At 42.4% G+C, this 15,851-nt stretch overlaps 1 protein-coding gene across 1 annotated transcript in view; it reads left to right on the top strand.

Moving 5' to 3' along the window:
• The window catches only part of grik4 (glutamate ionotropic receptor kainate type subunit 4), a 144,540-nt gene that overhangs the window by 49,636 nt on the left and 79,053 nt on the right, over nt 1–15,851 (top strand). The window contains exon 4 of the mRNA XM_022753799.1: nt 7,943–8,108. Within this exon, the coding sequence (XP_022609520.1) occupies nt 7,943–8,108 (166 nt within the window). The remainder of the gene's footprint in view (nt 1–7,942; nt 8,109–15,851) is intronic.

Here is a 15,851-nt window from a genome sequence, read left to right as displayed (position 1 = left end):
TCAACCCAGCTGATACTGCTCAGCTTGCTGCCAGCTGCTCACTCAGTTGATGTACTGTCGTTCTCACTCTGTGAACTGAAACTCACCAAGAACATTTGAGTCTTTTGTCTCTCCATCAACATGTTTGTGTTTTACTCAAAGGCCAGGTTCTCAAAGATTTGTTGGCCAACTGTTTGCCAATTTTGTTGTGTAAAGTTGAGCCGTGCTTTGTTTGGTGGTGTAAGTCAAACATTTGGCTAGATGCCCAGAACTGGATTAAGCCCACTGTTAGATTAGAAAAAACACTTTTCCAATCAAAGCTCCCCATAGAAAATTTTGGATTCAGCAATACAAACATGTTTTCCCATGCTTGATAATCACAGATAGACTTACAGTGGGCATTTAAGACCGTATTTACTGGTAAATGTTACTTCATTTTATCAGGTAGGAGAATTGAGAAAGCTCCCAAAATGAATGAAATTAGTGGTTTCTTTTTTTATCCTCGCAGCTTACAATAATACTAACACAACTGGTCGCCGACAGGGGAGTTTAAAAGCATGTCTGTCTTTTTCACGAAGACATTTTGCTCTGAAATAGGGCAGTGGAGTGAGGAACAGGCATCTCTGGAGGAAAGGAACTTTTTTTCTCTCTGAACTGGCTGATCAATGAGATAGAGATCTCGTGGTCAATGTTCCACTCTCCTAAAAGGCACCATGGGATCCGCAGCCCACTTCATCTTTATCACTGGTCTGCTTCTGCGATTACCACAGGGACCTGATGCAGGCTCATTACTACCACAAATAGAGATCTGGCTGCACGGCCTGAGACTGGAATGAGCTGGCGATCGGGGATGGAGATTGTTGGTAAGGCGGAGATGACACGCGGACTTCTCCTAACTCTGGTGTTTTATTTTCCTTTTCTCTCAAGATTTTTATTTGCTTTTTGAATGCCAGCAGCTGGTCTCCCAAATCCCCCATAAACCTTTTGGTTCAAAAGGGGATCAGGTAGCCGTAATAGACTACCACCTGCCCTCCTCCATCGCCTGCCACCCTGCAACACCGTCCTCGCCAACTCCACTCTGGCATTCCAGCCTTTGGCATTACATTTGCTGACTGATGGACAATGTCTCCAACAGCATCTGTTCTCCGACGCTTAGTGGCCAACATAATTCTCTGGCTTACAATATGGCAGCAACCAGCCAGACTTCATACTCTGTGTCCTGCTGTTGGTCGGTTTCCTACAACGATGATCTCCAAACTGATTAGCTCAGTCCACTTTCTAACAGTAAATGAACTGTTCTCCGTGTGGCTTAAATAAACCTTGTATTCTGCTCAGTGAGACCGAGCGGCTGCCGTCCACTTGGCTGCATTGCGAAGTGTTTTCAAGGATGGTCCAATCTTTCTGCCAAGAATGTCTTGTATGCTAATTTATAGCCAGGTCAATGTGTGGTAATGTAAATGAGTTACTTCAAACATCACTGATGAACATCTCCAGTGCTAACTTTCCTACAACCGTGCCTGACACATTCCAAGACCCATAAAAGGGTAGTAATACTTTATTAAACAGAGTTTTGTTCTGCCATCCCTCTGAGTGCAAGCCAACAGATGTAGTTGCTCATTATGTCTCTGCTCTCCATATGGCACTGCTGCACATCCACCTCCTCTTCACCTCCCCTCACTCGGACCCCCTCCCGGCAGGCAAGGTTCACAGCAGACAGGTAGCAGAATGACTTGGGCACTTGTCAGCTTAACAGCCGAGGCAACCCAGAGCTTGTTGAACTGGACGGAAGGGAAATTAGCTTTCAGCTTCACTCCAGCTCAGAGCACCGGTTTCCTCACTAATGCCCGGTCAGATTTGAAACTCCCTGACTCGAATGTAACCTTGAATTTTCCATTGAAGAGGGGTTATGAGAAGCTATTGGTAATCTTCATACAAAGCAACGGAAAACCCCTGGCTGTGTCCAACAAACATCCAACAGCGCATGACTGGTTTGGCAGTTTGAGAACGTGCTGGTTCAGTTTATTCTTTGTTTTAATAGGTAATCTGAGCAGATCAGTGTGCAATCTCAGTGTAATTAAGGAAAGTATATTACAAACACATTGTAATTAGGTTGAGGTGTTTTTGCTGCCAAACAAAGGTGCCTTCTTTTCCCTACTGCTTACTATGTGTGCAAGAGTGCATGTGTATGTGTGTGTGTTACTTGTGCAAAGCCTGTGTCCTGTGAGAGCTTCCTCATTAAACGCCTGTCAAACCTCTGTCTGCGGACCTGCCAGCCGTTCTGTCACACTGCAGGAAACACACACACGCACGCACACGCACATATATATGAACAAGCGTACACATCGAAGCAAAGTGAGTGGACTCCGTTTCTGTGTCATACACACACACCCTGGTTGGGCTGTAAGAGAAGGTACAACTCTGTACAGTGTTGTCTGTGTTAGGGCTTCTTTTGGCTTGTCATTGCTGGGGCTGGGTTGCCTCATTTGAAATTGTTCATTCTTGTGAAAAAACCCAGATCAAATCAATATTTGATACAGCCTCTTTGCCTTTTAAAATAGTATCAGGTGCACTTGCACACAGCTACTTTTCAAAGATTCCTTGACAGGAAGGTTGTTGCAAGCATTTTGGAGACCTTGCCACAGGTCTGTGGATGTTTAGCGTCAGTGTCTTCTGACTCCATGATGTTGATCTGTTTCAGGTGTCCTTCTTGTCTCTGAAGATTGGTCTTTATGACTTACGGCTGTATGTTTGGACTGTCATGCTGCGCAATTAATTTTAATCAAATGTCTCCGTGATGGTAGTGTGCGATGGATAAGAGTCTAAGCATCGTACCTAAAACGTTTTCACAGTTCTGTATTTCGGTTGGCATCCGAAAAATATTAAAGTCCAATGCACGGCTCTAGTCATTACATAATGAACACAACATAAACAACTTTTATGACTTCCTGTTCTATTACCCAATGAGTACTGCATCTTCTAAATAATTAATGAGAGCCACAATAGTCTGCTTTAACTTTGAATGTATACGTAGCCCACAGAGACCAAACAATAACAAAGCTAAATGCTGATGTTGTTATTGAATCCCATGAAACGGTGTGTCTTGAGTAATGAACCAATAAAGAGGAGAACATGAGACAGATTGCCTTTGACAACGGCCTCAAATCTCACACCACTAAATTCAGTGACACCATTTAATGAGTACTGATTGCAGCTCCTTCACCGCTCCTCACTCTGTTTATATCTGTTACGTGTGTTTGTGTTTCCTCCTCTTCCTGTCCTCTAGTCTGTTTCCCCTGTCTCAGCCTCTCCGTCGTTCTCTTCATTGCTCTCTTCTTCTGTCAGTCAGGCTGTCGTCTGCTCTCTACCCCTCTCTCCGTTCTCTCCCCTTTTCCTGTCTTTCACTTCCATGCTCCCTCTCCCTCTCCTCACCTGCCCGTCATTCCCCTGACACACGCCTGTCTTACTCCGCAGCAGTCATCATGGTCTTTAGTTCTATTTACAGTGAAGCTACCGGATTATTAAAAACTTAGCAGTTACCTTGGGCTTCATTGTTTGCCTGAGATTTTCTTCCCTTCACAATTTTCAGATGTAATTAGTTTCACTCCCACACCAATAGCGCTGCAGCCCTGAGCAGATGCTTTTAAAAGACACTTAGATCTAATTTTGAGTTACAGCTTGCTTACTAGGATCTACAAGTTGTTTACATTGCTTTTAATAATAATTTTCTGTGCCCTAGCCAAGGAGATTCATATTTGCAAAGCTTGTTTAAATTTTACTACTGCCTCTACTTATGATATTGCAATGTATAATAGTTTGTGAAAAGAAGATGTTTAAACCATACAATGGAGTTTATAGTTTCTGCAAGATAATTCAGTTTCACCTTTTGAGTGAAAGCGAAATGTTTGTTTTTACATCTGTGAGATGAAGATGACTCTGCATTCTGACTGAAAGCTTTCAACTAGGCCACATGCATGTAGATTACCAACCGGTAAACATTACTCTGATATGCTGTATGGAGTTATTGTGCTGAACATGACAGCAAACCGCAGGATCTCATAAGCTTTCATTTGGGGTCATGTTTCTGGTGACCTTATGAATGTAAGCACAATATTCACTCTCCTCTTTGCTCTGTTCTCGCCCCACCAGCTCCTGAGGAAAACATCTGACAGCAGCTAAAATGCTACATTATGTTAACAAAGTAGTTGCTGATTTTTGTCTATTTGACATTTAGTGCTGGGCAGATAGCATACGGTGGGGTTTATCAAAACTTTTGAACTGGAAACAAGGTTGATGAAAGTGCTGAGACTTTATTAAATTAAGTTGTAGGACATAAAACCGAAACAATGAAATGAAAAAGAAAATCCTAAAATGCTCCATAAAGCTTAAAAAAGACACAACGGACTCTGTAGGTTTGTCCCAATGACCGACTCCTTACACATCACGCTTTAATTTTTACCATAAACCTCAACAAAGAGTGGCATTGTCCAATACAGTCAATCAACAAACGATAAGATTTGCCACTTCGGCAATAAACTGACTCACTCTAATTTCCTCCTGCAGAACTAAACTGAAAGTGATGCAGCTGTGAGGTTCACAGAGTCTTTGAAGCTGTGCCCCGCTAAGACACATGTAGGAATGATTTTTCTGTTTTTATTTTTGGGATTAATCGACCAGCAGAGTGACTGATACTAGCTGTTGGTTGCAGATAAGAGGTCTGGCAAGCGACTTTGATGTGGCTGACAACTTGCTGTTAGTAATGCGAAGATTGATTTTCTTTGCTTGGAGTACCCCTGTTTTAACTCTAGTCCTGATTCAAAACACTTTGTCACTCCACACCATGAGGAGGATAGAGACTGCTATAGATTTACAACCAATTAATCATGTTGCTCTAACCAGGAGGAAATGTATTCAGGCATGATGCATAGGCAAGGTATTCTTTCAGCAGGCGTTGCTGTAAGATACCTTTAGCCTACAGCTCCCTTGTGGAAGCTAAGTGCAAAAAAAGGAAATAGTTTTAAACACAGTGAAAAATATTGCAGAAAAATGAATTTTTCAGTAGAAAAAAATGCATTTTAATGAAATGTTTCCAGTAGCCATAATATGGGAAAACGGTCGAGATTATTAGTTAGATATATTCAGTGTGAGTCAAGGCTGGATGCTGCGGAATTTGATGATGAATCAAGACTCAGACCCAAGAAGTTCCCCTGAGATGCCAGTGTTTCTAGCAATAGGGTCCACTGTGCCAATTCGATGGAAAAAGACAAAGTGGTATCTGGTGTCTTTGTGTGTGTGTGTGTGTGTTTGTGTATGCATGTGAATATGTGTGTGTGTGATTGTGTGAGCGTGTGTGTGTAAGCAGCTTTCTAAACCCCCGCTGCCTCAGATACAGCCTATTGAAGCGTATCAGGTTTCTAAATGAAAGAGGTCGGGCACCAGCACCAGTCCGCAGAGCTGAGGAGGAAAGAAAGAACGGATGGAAAAAGGGACAAGTGGAAAAAAAAAAAAGAGCAAACAATCTGGGGTACGCAGAGAAACAGGAGGGAAAGGGACAGAAATGAGAAAAGGGCAGTGAGAAATTGTACAAATGCAACAGGGAAAGATGAAGGACACACCTGAAGAGGGGTACATTTCCCCAGTGTGGTGTACAGCTATTACCCAGGTTTTAGGGCTCCTTGAGAGGAATGAATGGCGTTCCGGCGGCGGCTGTCAGTAGTAGCCGCACCTCCATCCATCCAGACACCCAGGGGACTCCATTACACCCTGATGGGCAGGGATGGAAAACCAATCGAGGGGATACGGGGACGAAGGGGAGAGCAATGTATGGGCGCTGGGAGCCGCACAGACAGGCAATCTGCCATGATGTAGAGGCTCCCTTCCCAGTTCCTCCTCTCGGACCCAGCACGTCGTCCGGCATCCCCTTCAAGCCCTGCTGCGCTCTAACACAGTAGCTTGCCAGCTGACCGACCCGACACCTGCCACACTCATTCGCACTCTCCCTCTGCACCCCCCACCCCTCCTTTTCCTCCCAGGCCTCACTAGCCCCTTTTACACAGTCTGTTCAAGGTGGAAATGTTGCGCCTTTATCTGCCTCGTCATTCTGTATAAAAGGTGTGAACACGGAATGGGGTGGGGGCATTGTTGGCCTGTCTTTAAGCCAGCAGCGTTGAAAGTCACAGAGCCGGATCGACGTCTGTGTAGAAGGGAGAGCCGGCATGACGGAACAGACACCGACGTTCTTGTGTTTCATGTCAGGCCTCTGACTCTTGAACGATGGCGTGCTATCTGAAACACACCGGGACGGCTTTATTTGATTCGGTGTAAACAATCAAAGGCGCCTTAACAGCAATGGAGTGGGATGTCTGTGTAAAAGGGGCTACTGCAAGCCCCTGGCAGCATGTATTTGTTCACATCATCACGTGGAGAACCCAGGGAAATAGATGTGGGAGATGTGTTTGAACTGAGGTGGAATGTAATTTATGATTTTCCTGAAGTTCAGCAGATTTGTAGGGAGCTCTGGTCCGGATTTGTTTGCTGTGTTCAGGGAACGTTGAAGGCTGCAGGGTTAGCTGCAGTATACTTAACCTTCCTTCTGACAGTGGAGATGAGCCTGTGTTAGACAGATCAGTTAGTACAGTGGGGGTGGTATGATAAATTCATTAGGGGCAGATATTTATATAGCTACAGCAAATCAACGCTGTGAAAGTATAGCAGTCATTCTCACTGAAGGTTGTATACCTCACAGTGGAGCTGGGATGGGAGCATTGTGTATTTATTGATTCTTACTAAATGCTTGGCTGGCTTTGCTTTACTTAGCCCTGGTGTCTGATCCTTGTTCTGACTACTGGCACCTGAGTATATATGTTATTGCTCTTTAATGCTAATTTTCAGTCTCATTTTAAGTGTATTGAGGATGTGAGGACACGGTTTTTCAGACATTCCTTGTAGTCTGTCTTTATGTTTCTGGACTGTGATAGATTTCCTACTGTTTTTGGTGGTCCAGCTGCACATTAGATTTAAACAGTGACTATGTTTTGGTCTGTTCACATCCATTTTGAGCAAATGGTGTAGAAAATGAAGCATATTTTACACACAGTTCCCAAATTATAGGACAGTGCAGTAGAACAGTGATCCTCCATACACAGTATATGCATTTTTATGGCCAAACAGTGGAAATATGGTGTTTGTTGATGTTCTATTGGGTGAAGAGTTTGTTAATGTTTAAAAAAGACTACAATTTCTACACTGTCCATCTTATGTGGATGTAATCACCCTCAAGTTAAAGCTGACACTGTTGTATATCATACAATACAAAGCCAAAACCAAACAGATATGTCACTGTTCAAATACTGATGGTCTAAACTGTAATTCTCCTAATTAGGTTAGCAATTAGGTTAGAACAGTGTTTAAAATGTATCCCTAACACTTTTATATGTTTTCTTTTATTACATTACTCCAGATGTTTGGTTAATAAGGGTGTGGTATTTAATGTGTGTTTCTAAAAGCTTCACCTGAAACACACAGTTGAGCTGCTCCACCGTGAGCGTGATAAACGGATGTTTCATAACATTGGGTGAAAGGGTGTTATCCTGATGATTTCTCTAACAAGAGCTTGTTTATGTGGGTGGAACAAAAATAAGTTTATACATCCATATTTGTACTTTACATCAGCGTCTGTGCCTCATTCACTGAAAAATATGTCTATTCTGAATATGCACATTACCACAGATCCCTGGGTTATCGTTGCTCTCAGTTTATCATAACAGATTAACCCGATTTTCCTCAGAGCTATTCTTTTTTTCTGGCATTTGTACTATTTTCGTTCTGCAGTTCACACACCCATTTTCTCTTGTTTTTATCTTGTGAGGTTGCCCTGTCTGCAGATGTCTGCTGCATTTTTAAACATAAATTGTGAAATGTCAAAATCAAGTGCAACATATAGCCTGACATCAATATATCTGTGCAGGTGCCCTATGTCAAGGTGGCTCCAGAAGACATTCTGAAGGTTCAGTTCCCCCGGTTCACCACTCTGGACCTGAGGCCAACCAACACCGACATCAGCCTGGCTGTGGCCGGCCTTCTCACCTTCTTTAACAGCACCACCGCCTGCCTCATCTGTGCCCAGGCTGACTGTGAGTACAGCGTTCACACCCTCACGACAAAATACACGCTCATGCACACCTGCGGAGGATGCCCACACGCTGCCTTCCCTACATCTGCCAACAAAGTGCAAACATTTTTGTTTAATGTCTGCTATCCTTTAACACGTGTTAGCACACATAAGCTTCTCGCACACACGCCAACTGTGTTCTGACAACAGATGCAGCGCTTATCAACATCTCACCCTGTGACACGCTCCCTTCTGAGGCAGCTGCTGCACTCCACAGCTAGAACTCCTTCACAGCAGCACGCCCGACGTGCGCATCCCAAAATAAATTACATTTACTGCAAAATCCTTTCTCATTTTCAATGTCATCATCACGGTTAAATTAAAATAATGATAATTAACGCTACACTCTGTCATGTGTAATCTGTCTTAAAACTTCAATCTCAGTTTGATGTCTCTTAGACTGTGTACACTCTTAAATCACTGCCTGCTGATGATCAAAATGCATCTTTAAGACAAAAGAGAGTGCGGGTTTCATTTGCAGCTGTATCCACCAGCGATCTGACCGCCCCTTTGTCAAAGGCACTCGTTAAATTCTAAAGATACTAAACTGAATGACCTTAAAAAAGCTTGAAAATCTCCTAGAGGGAAGTTATTTTTGTAAATAGAGGAGAAGATTAAATCATGGCCTGTTCCCACCCTCTTGTAGTCCAGCAAGCAGTAATTACAACTCCCTAGACAAAGGCACCGTGACCCTGAGTGGCACCCACTAACCTTTTTCCTAATCAGCACAAGGCTTTGAAGAAAGGAAATAGGCTTGAGACATCAACGATGTGTCAGACAGTCTAGAGATGGCAATGAGCCACTGTGAGCCGCCCACCCCATCTATCTCGATTCTCAGTTCTTCTGCCTTTCAACTTCCTCTTTGACTGTCTCGTGGTCTTTACTTTGGAGTTACCTTTTATTTATAACCTTTAAGATTTGTCCCTCAAAGCACCATGTGTCCCAAATTAAACCACACTTGTATGTTTTCAGAGCTTTTTACACAAATTCCATTACAGTAAATGAATGCAAATGTAAGGGGACTTCTTTAAAACAAGTTCTTTTATTCCTCTTCTATACTATTTGCCAAAGACGGATTTTAATTATGCAGACATTGGAAACTCTTGCTGGGAAGAATTAATTAAACTTGCTAAAAGAAAATACCATACATCTATTCGTAGTTTAACCCAGCCCTACTACATAACCCATTATAACTGCCGGGGTCAAAAATGTATCATTACTTGTTTTTCCTTCAGTGTTCCTGTACCTGCCAGTCATTTTTCTAATTTAGGGCTCAGATCCTGTTTCTGTGACATTTATTCCACAGAGAGTTGATGAATACAGTTCCGGCGAGAGCAGTGATAACAAGTGAACCTTTTAGGTACCCTCTGACTTTAATATTGGCAAGTTTGGAGAGAAGAAACTCATTTTAACATTACTTTTCTTCTTCCCCCTGGTTGTGTGTGGATGTGCAGGTTGCTGGGGAGGTTCTTATTCTGTGTCTGACAGAGGAAAGGAAATTGAATGAAATGAGGGGAGATGAGAGTTAGATAGAAGAAAAGGAGAGGAGAGGAGAGAAAAGGAGAGGAGAGGAGAGGCTATTTGGCAAATGTGGGAGAGGTGAAATTTAGTGATTGGGGTGATGGAAGGGGAGGAGACAACCATGCTGGAATTATACATTAGCAACAAGAGGGAGACAGTCCAGGAAATGACGTGGCTGTATTGATAGCTCCCTCTCATGTGACCCTCATTCATTCGATGAAAAATGCAGCCAGTGGCAGCATGCCTGGATTTGTGTATGTGTTTGTATTTGTTTATGTGTGTGTAAAGGTCCATGTTCCGCAGCAGCAGCAGCAGCATCAGCATCAGCTGAAAGCCATTCGACTTTGGCTCCGGCTCCACCAGCTCCACCCCTCTCAGTCAGCTCACGCAGTCAGTTGGTCGGTTGGCAGCCCTCCTGTCGGTGGCTCATCCACATGTGCCAGCCCCATTAATCACCCAAGCCAGTGACAGCCTAATAGACCGTGGCCAATTCATGAATATTTTCTAGCCATGGCTGAGGAGGCAGGAGCGGAAGGGGAGCTGTGCCCAAAGGCATGGTGCACACCAGGACGGACATTAATCTAGCTAACCTCCACTATTGATGGCAGTGTGAGCAGTAGCAGCTGCAGCACTGTAACTCTGGGCAGAATACTGTCCATGTGGTTGAATGTTTTGCGGCTGTGGCCTTTGGTAATTGAAAGGAGGCACACATAAAGATGCATGCACAGAATTCGCCTGCATGCGTACACCCACACACATTCACATGCGTGCCGTCACATTCCCGCACTCAAAAGGCATTGTGCTACAGCAGTGCACTTTCATTAGTGAGCTGATTGGTGTACCTGTCGGTAAGCTGAGAGAGAACATCCAATAAGCTGTGGAATTTAACTAGAGCTGCAGTGCAGGTACAGAATGTCTAAGTCCAACAAAACAGTAGGCCTCAAATGCTTGCAGAGCATTTTTCCACCTTTGATAGGCACAGTAGGAGAGCAGAGAGTTTGCCATTTTAACTCACTGCCTTGTTCCACTGCAGCTACAGTAGAAAACAACACTTCCGCTACTTGTTGTATCAAGGTTTCCACTATCATCTGCTCAGTAATACAACATGTCATATGGTAATTTTATTTTGGTGATTATTAGATCCCTCAAGGGCCGACCGACTGACTCTCTATGTTTCACACTCTATGTGATAATGCCATCAGTAACCTGTAATCAGCGTTAGTCGGGTGGAAGAGGTGCCTCAATGGTTTGTGAAACGGAATGTATACAAAGGTGTAAGGATGACAGCAACATAGTAATTACAAGGGGATGGTATTTATGACTTTGATAATAGTAATTATACTGTGGCTAATATTGATCCTGATGTGGAGTGCACCAGTGTCAGTATTCAAAGTGATGGCAGTGGAGCTAGTAGTAGTTTACACTTGGTAGTTTTAAAAGCTTCTTGTTGAATAGATGGAAGGCAATGGGCATTAAACTCCCTTTTTGTAAAAAATATCAGATGATTCAGAATAATTTCTGCACATATGTGCAAATGTGCAGTGTTTGTTTTTGCTACTGTTAAAGGCAAAGCATGTGCAAATGCAAAGGGATTTCTCACCTGTGTCAAAGAAATATTGACGACTCCATCAAAAGACATCAAGTGGCTTCTATTGACAGCCATGTGTCTAGAGGGGGGTTGTCACAAGACAGGTTTCTGTACAAATGTTGCATAAAATTTCAAGAAGATGGACAAAAGACGATCCTTATTGGCGCATTTCCATTCATTACTGTTATGTAAATATTAGGAGTTGGGCGCATCAAAATACACAGCTGGTGGCGCTCATTCTCCAGTTGGGCGGTATTAAACTGTTGCAGAGGAAGAGGCACAACAATGTAATGTAATTTTAAATTGAATGAGCTCCAGTCAAACCTCAAACAGTGAAGAGAAATGTAAACATCATGATCAAAATATGAAGTTTATATTGTATGTAAGTCACATGCGTCATGTACAGTACATCATGATTTATTTGCTAAGCCTGTCACCATTCCACCTTGTCGCCCTTTGTGTTCATTGATACACTTTTCTACCTCAGCCAAATGTTTTTATGCAATACTTTGATTTTCTTTCTTTCTTTCTTTTTTTTTCTTCTTTTTTTTAGATTTTCAGCATTTACACATTTATGTGGAAATTGAAAATGCGCATAAAAACAGTTGGATGGAAACCCACTGTGTGACATTCTGGGTATAAATCCAACAGGGGGCTTTTGTGCATTTCCTTGTGCCTTCCTTTCTCCCTCTGTAATTTATTTCACTGTTATCTAGCCTTAAAAGACAAAATCAAAACCCAGAGTCATTTCAAATAGAAACATCCCTTGTGAATCACCCTATGAAGGGCATTTTTCACCTGAACTCTGCATTCTTTGCCTTTTTGCCATAATTCAAGTCATCTACAGTGAACTTATTGGAATTATCTGCATTTATGAATAAATGTGTCCTAAAATATCATCCAAGTTACAATCATGAACAAACACAATCTATTTTAACTAATAACACACAAATGGTTGTATTGTTTTTGTCCACATTGAAAACATCATTTGAACGTTCACACCCCTCGGCTAATGGCATTAACTAAAACTAACTGGAGTCAGGAGTTATCTAACCTGGAGTCCAATCACTGAAACCCAATTGGAGGTGTGGGTTGGAGCTACTTTGGCTTATAAAAACCACTTAAACATCTTGTGTTCACTAGCCTCAAGAAACATCTGCTGATATGAACCATGCCTGGAATTGTTGTTTTGTATGAACGATATTCATTAGTCCACCGTCAAATTGTCTATAAATGGAGACGACTCAGTTCTGTGGCTACTCTCCCTACGAGTGGGCGTCCAGCTAAGATGACTCCAAGAGCACAACACAGAATGCTCAGTAATGTAACAAAGAAGCTCAGAGTAATAGCTAAAGGCTTAAAGGAATCTTTGGAGCTGATTCTGCCCTGCTCATGAGTCTACCATATGCAAATCACAGTGCATGGTCCCATGGAGCATGTCCAGTCTGTGGACTGATGAAAATAAGCTTAAATTGTTTGAAGGAACATGCAGCACAATACAGTGGAGTAAGATGTATGGCTTTTTTGCTGCCTCTGGGCCTGGGCAGTTCATCTTCATCGGGGGGGAAAGTGAATTCCCAAGTTTATCAAGGTACAGGTCTTACAGGATAATGGTTATATGTAAATAAAGGTTATTGGTGCCAAAGGAGCTTCCACCAGTTATTAAATCCCAGGGTTCACTTACTTTTTCCACCAGCACTATGAATGTTTAATGGGTGTGTTCAATAAAGACACAGAAAATTGCAATTGTTTGTGTGATAGTAGCTAAGGGACGCTGTGTTTGTCCACATTTGTGACTTAGATGAAGATCAGATCACATTTTATGACCAAATGATGCAGAAAACCGGCAATTCCAAAGGGTCCCCATACTTCTTCTTGCCACTGTATCTTGGGCCTTTTTTTTTTTTTTTTTTTTTTAGCAATTAAGCTCTTCCACTTCTCTTGCATTAATATCACACTCGAGTTCGATGATCTTGTCAACAACATTTTAAAGCGATGGCCCCAGTGGTCGTAAAGTCATAAAACTATGTCTTATTCTCTGCTCAAGGCTAAATGATGAGTCATCACAATGTACAGCTGTCATCAAGGCTTTTGGGTCTATGTTAAAAGCTTCATCTGTGACAAAGGTTTCATTAAGTATTATTCACCTACACCTGTGAGGGAAATCACACTCAGCTGCGTTGTTATATTCACAGGTTAATGTTTTTACACTGCCTATGCTCCTTTGGTGTGGCAGTATTTTCTTTTTGGTATTTTGTGTTTCTGCACAAGGGTGTGTGTGCATGTGTGTGTGCATGTGTGTGTGCGATCTTGCAGGCACCCAGTATGTGAAAGGTAAATGAGTGTATGCCTAAGTTGAATGTCAGCGCTCACCTTTATCTGTGCGCCTGAGAGAGAGTCGGAGCCATGTGTCGTCCATGCCAATGAGGGAGTTCAGTCTCACTAACACACACATAGGTGTGTACTTCTACACTTGTGAGGACCCTCTTTTATATCCCCTAGATTCAAATACTTGCTCAACCACAACTCTTACTCCCATCTTAAACTTAGAAAGAGTAATACCTGCTCTGATGGGTGTGGTTGGGTATAGTCATAAGTGTGCATTGCTGTATCTGTAGCCACACCCAACAGTGATGTCATGGGTACCTGGAGCACACCTGTACCATGCAGCAAAAATAAGATTTTCAGTGGAAGGGTTTTTCTGAAGTTACTTGTTTAGATTTCAGTCCTGACACCTGTGGTTACTGGTAATAACATTTCCTGTGCCTGCTTCACAGTAAAAGCCATCTTGCTTTTTGCTAACCTTTATGAAGCAACAGCAATGGGAAATGTTCTTTTCTCCATTAGCAGTATATTATCACATTTCCAGTCCTGCTGCAGGGAGGCCATCAGTTAACCGTGAGGCTGATGGCAATTAGATACAGTTATGAACAGTAAAGCTGGTGTACATGCATGCATCATTTCCTGTAAATCAGACATTGCCCGTAACAATAAAAAACTATTTTACTAAACAATTAATACATTTGCATTCATTTAATTAAAATGTTAACTTGATTCTAAGCTTTATTATGAAACCAATTAAAAAACAGTCAAACAATCGTGAAGATGAGGCATCCAGCCAAAAACATCCTCACTTTTCTAAAATGCTCTGACTCTCAATGTCTTAACCTTGGTCCTCATAAAGAGAGAAGTACAAGAACACACACACACACACACAAAATCCCACAGGACTTGTTTTCTCTCTACACGGACTTTTACAAGTCAAACTGAAGAAGAGCAAATTTTTCATTCAGCTGCATGTTTTTCATTTGATTGAAACTGGTTCACCAGAAGCAGTGAGGGAACAACATGGCTGCTGTAAAGCACCCTGGTGAAAAAAGGCTCTGACTCCACTTTGAATCCCGTGCAGCCAGAACACTAAAGAGAATATGAGCTTTTCTTCTGTGTCACTCTCTATGTATCTAGTACAGTGCACCGTCTAATGTCATGAACTCGACGTGAAATTGCATTTGATGCTCTGCAAGAAGTTATAGAGAGTGGATGCAGGAGGCAGACAAGGAGGGCAGTTCAGCAGAAGCTATTTCAAGCTCATCAAAGTTATTCTGCGTTATACCACCGAGGAAGCTGATCTGACAGGTTTGAGACACAGGCAGGCGAGCAAGCAGCAGCCGGGAATGATGTCTCATGAGTGCACAGACACAGGGAGCCAGGTACAGGAAGACAAACACACACACTGTAATATACTTCCATACAGCCAGGCTGAAAGACAGGCTGACACTGAGACATAATTATAGAAGCTATTAGACATGATGCTGGTGGCTGGGGCCGCACTGTACCGTGTGTTAATGTGCTGTGGAGAAGCTAAAGGAGCCAGCTTGATAACTAATGCTACACCAGAATTGGTCTCCATGTGACAGATGAACTACAGTGCTGTCACCATGGCAAATATAAAATATCTGTGGACACAAAGTCTAGAGGGCCATTTTATTATTACTTGATAATGACAATAGTAGGTAGGGGCTCTGCCTTCTCCACAAAGTTACGTCCTTCTCATATGACTCTCTTTGCCAATAGTGTGTGATATGAGTGCAATGAGATTGAGCCAAATTGCCGAAGCGAGACCAATGTCACTGAAGCATCATCATGCTGTGGTTTCATTCAGGTTGTAGTTTTCTCACTCTAACCGACCTCACAAGTTAGTTTCATCTCCTGTATGGAAAATTACCCCAATAACCTCTCAGAGTCTGCTAATATATGGATGCAAAGTGACTGGTGAAAAGCTGCTGGGAGCATTTTGATTAAGTCGGCTATGGTTTAATTAGGGCAAATCCCACTTACCTCGCTGGAGTCAAACGGTCTATTACCATGGGATAGAATACAAGAGATGTTGCTGAAATGCCCCTTTGTGTTTGATGGCTTTACAATAATTGTAATTCAAGGTAATCAGTCCCGTTGTTGAACATGGAAAATTTTTGTGGATTCATTGTTGTCAAATGTGGCAGAAAACAAATGGAGTATTGTATTTTAGGACAATGAACTCCTGTTGAGTTTATACTGAGTTTTCTCAGATTTGCTTGACTTTCCTTAACTTTTTTG

Source organism: Seriola dumerili, unplaced genomic scaffold, assembly GCF_002260705.1.
Source record: "Seriola dumerili isolate Sdu_G_001 unplaced genomic scaffold, Sdu_1.0 BDQW01000199.1, whole genome shotgun sequence".
Classification (NCBI taxonomy): Eukaryota; Metazoa; Chordata; class Actinopteri; order Carangiformes; family Carangidae; genus Seriola; species Seriola dumerili.
This window is presented reverse-complemented; position numbering and strand designations above follow the sequence as displayed.